Source organism: Rhagoletis zephyria, unplaced genomic scaffold, assembly GCF_001687245.7.
Source record: "Rhagoletis zephyria isolate East Lansing unplaced genomic scaffold, Rhagoletis_zephyria_1.1 Rzeph_scaffold_20150, whole genome shotgun sequence".
NCBI classification, from domain to species: Eukaryota; Metazoa; Arthropoda; class Insecta; order Diptera; family Tephritidae; genus Rhagoletis; species Rhagoletis zephyria.
Genome location: NW_016177209.1, coordinates 5,776 through 8,655, shown reverse-complemented (window position 1 = coordinate 8,655; position 2,880 = coordinate 5,776). Strand labels below are relative to the sequence as shown.

Below are 2,880 nucleotides of genomic sequence, written 5' to 3'. Positions count from 1 at the left end.
CCAGCCAACGCCTTCTGTCGCTCGCCGCAAATGTGTCAGTGTCGCCGCGGCTACGATGCCATCAAATCGGCGCACAATGGCACCCATTACTGCGAGCCACGTTGCGCGTCTGGCTGTCCCTTTGGTGGCCGTTGTGTAGCGCCCGATGTATGCGAATGTGCGCCCGGTAACCAAGCTCATGCCACCAGTTGTGTACCCACCTGTGCCTCGGATTGCTTAAATGGTCGCTGTGTGGCGCTAAATCAGTGCAGCTGTAATTTTGGCTATGCCAAGGATTTGGCAAGCGGCGAGTGTGTGCCGCTGGCAGATTGTAAGGCGTTGGAGTGTGAAGATCTGGCAAGCAGCAGCAGCGAGGGCATCGAAACGACAACTCAGGAAACTTTTGAAAGCACCGCGGCATTTGAACTACAATCAACCGAATTGAATTTGGAGACGCGCTCCGACGACGGCGATGTTGATGAAGGTAATCTGCTTTTTCCCAGCAACGAGGAGGAGACGAATTGTACACTTCAGCCTTGCATCGATAATACTGTCTGCAAGCTGGTTGGTCGTTGCGCATGCGCCGACGGCTTCATACGCCATCAGCCGGCGCCAGTGAATGGTTTGGAAGTGGGGCCGATTTGCGCGGCGATTGTTGAACAGGGCGAGCCATGGCAGGACGGAAGCGCTGGTAGTAGCTGGGTGGGTGCATTCTTTATTGTTGTGGGCGTGACAGTAATGATGGGCGCCTTGGTGGTGCTGCTGCTCAAGCTGTGGCGGCATCAGCGCGGCTCACTGGACGTGGAAGGTGAGTGCGTAGAGAGGTTTTGGTGAATTTCTTTGAAATTTGCCCAAAAATTTAAATATATTTAATGGGAATTTGATGTCTAACTACTTTGCAGGCAAAAGCGATATGTGCTGTAAATATGACAAAAACAGCTCCAGCTCGGATAGCGGCCATGTAGATATGAGTTAAGTGTTGATTGTGTTTTCATGATTAAGTAGCGTTTGTATGTTTAGACTGTATTTTGATATACTTTAAGCTTTAACTAATAATGTCCCTGCCATTGATTCATTTATTGTAAAAATTTATATTTACTTTTTATGAATAAATTTAATGCAAATAAGAATTTTTATTAAAATTTGACATTTTTATTGTTTTGGGGTGCATTACAATTGATATAAATATGTAGATATTCCTCATAAGAAGTTTTGTAAATAATTGATTTTGGAGCCCCTAGGAAGACACCTAAAAGGCGTAGGAAAGGAGCCAGAAGATCATATACAAATTTTGGTAGGTCAAAATGGACAAACCTAAAATCTTCGGGGAACGGGTGAAATAACACAAACGGCAATAACGAAAAATTTGCTTTATTTCACTTTTAAATGGGAAATAATACCAATATCTGAGTTTTGCTTTACTTCCAACAAAGGTTGGGAATAAAACAAATTTTGCCTTATTACCCATTGCTTATTTATACTATTTGTAAAAAAAAAAAAACAGTTTACTGACGGAAGGAAAAAGAATATTGTTTATTCCAAAAATACAACTAAACCAATGCACACTGAACAGGTAATATCAGTATAGCAGCTGATTTGATTTTTTTCAAATTATTTGTTCTCGGAAATGTCAAATATTTTACATTTCTTCTCACAAAAATTCTAAATTGTTAAAATCTATTTGCATGTGAAACATTTTCCATACAAAACCGGCGATTAAATAGCAGCTTTTGGAAAGCTCGCCCAACTCAGCAGCACAACCGCTGATTACTGGGCCTGGCACAGGATGGATCAATGCTTCGAGAAGCGAACCAATTTACTAAGAAAGAAAGTTGCAACAATTTTCATTTTTTTTCAATTTAAATTTGTTTTCCTCTTTCTAAACGGTTATAATGCCACCAGTACATAATTGCAAAAGGAGGGGAGGGGCGGGGGACGCGAACGCGACGTGATGTGGGTGACTACCTACATATGTGCACTATTTTGCTTTATTACTCAAATTGTTAAGTTTAAAAGCTGGTCTTATTGCTCAACGAGAAATGAAATAAAGCAAATTTGTATTAATTCACATTCAATTCGGAAATAACACAAATTTGCGTTATTGCCGTTTGTGTTATTTCACCCCCCCAAAAAATTTTCTAATCCAGAAAGTACTGTACCTTGTTACTAAAAGACAATTTTTGGCAGCTTTCTAGATTGAATATTTAAGCAAGTATTGTCCAATTGCTAGGTCAAATATAGAAGAAAAATTCATTACGCAGTGCCTAATTTTTTGAATTTATAAAAAAAAAAATTTAAGCCGTTGAGTGGATGTTTAGCACTCTAAAAACGGCTTTCCAATTACTTCAGAGTATTTACTTTTAACCAATTGCACTAAAAATATGTCTTTAAAAATGAACTTGCTTGCCTGGTGGTGTTTTCTCTACGGACGCTAACAAATACAAATATAATAATTCCCACAAAATAGGGGAATATCAATTGATACTGAAATTAAAAAACGTACATAAATNATTAATTCACATTCAATTCGGAAATAACACAAATTTGCGTTATTGCCGTTTGTGTTATTTCACCCCCCCAAAAAATTTTCTAATCCAGAAAGTACTGTACCTTGTTACTAAAAGACAATTTTTGGCAGCTTTCTAGATTGAATATTTAAGCAAGTATTGTCCAATTGCTAGGTCAAATATAGAAGAAAAATTCATTACGCAGTGCCTAATTTTTTGAATTTATAAAAAAAAAAATTTAAGCCGTTGAGTGGATGTTTAGCACTCTAAAAACGGCTTTCCAATTACTTCAGAGTATTTACTTTTAACCAATTGCACTAAAAATATGTCTTTAAAAATGAACTTGCTTGCCTGGTGGTGTTTTCTCTACGGACGCTAACAAATACAAATATAA

General features: G+C 38.5%; 1 protein-coding gene across 1 annotated transcript; it reads left to right on the top strand.

Annotated features, from left to right (window-relative positions):
- The first annotated feature begins 6 nt into the window (after positions 1-6).
- On the top strand, positions 7-1,113 carry LOC108380711 (multiple epidermal growth factor-like domains protein 11). The gene is made up of 2 exons (XM_017637106.1): positions 7-787; positions 882-1,113. The coding sequence occupies exons 1-2, from the start codon at positions 31-33 to the stop codon at positions 953-955; spliced, it is 831 nt and encodes a 276-aa protein (XP_017492595.1). The 5' UTR covers positions 7-30; the 3' UTR covers positions 956-1,113.
- Positions 1,114-2,880: the final 1,767 nt, after the last annotated feature.

Bases quoted from the DNA above. Each gene is read 5' to 3' on its own strand.
- LOC108380711 (XM_017637106.1), top strand. From the start codon at position 31: ATGTGTCAGTGTCGCCGCGGCTACGATGCCATCAAATCGGCGCACAAT. The intron at 788-881 runs GTGAGTGCGTAG...ACTACTTTGCAG, and splicing joins CGGCTCACTGGACGTGGAAG to GCAAAAGCGATATGTGCTGT.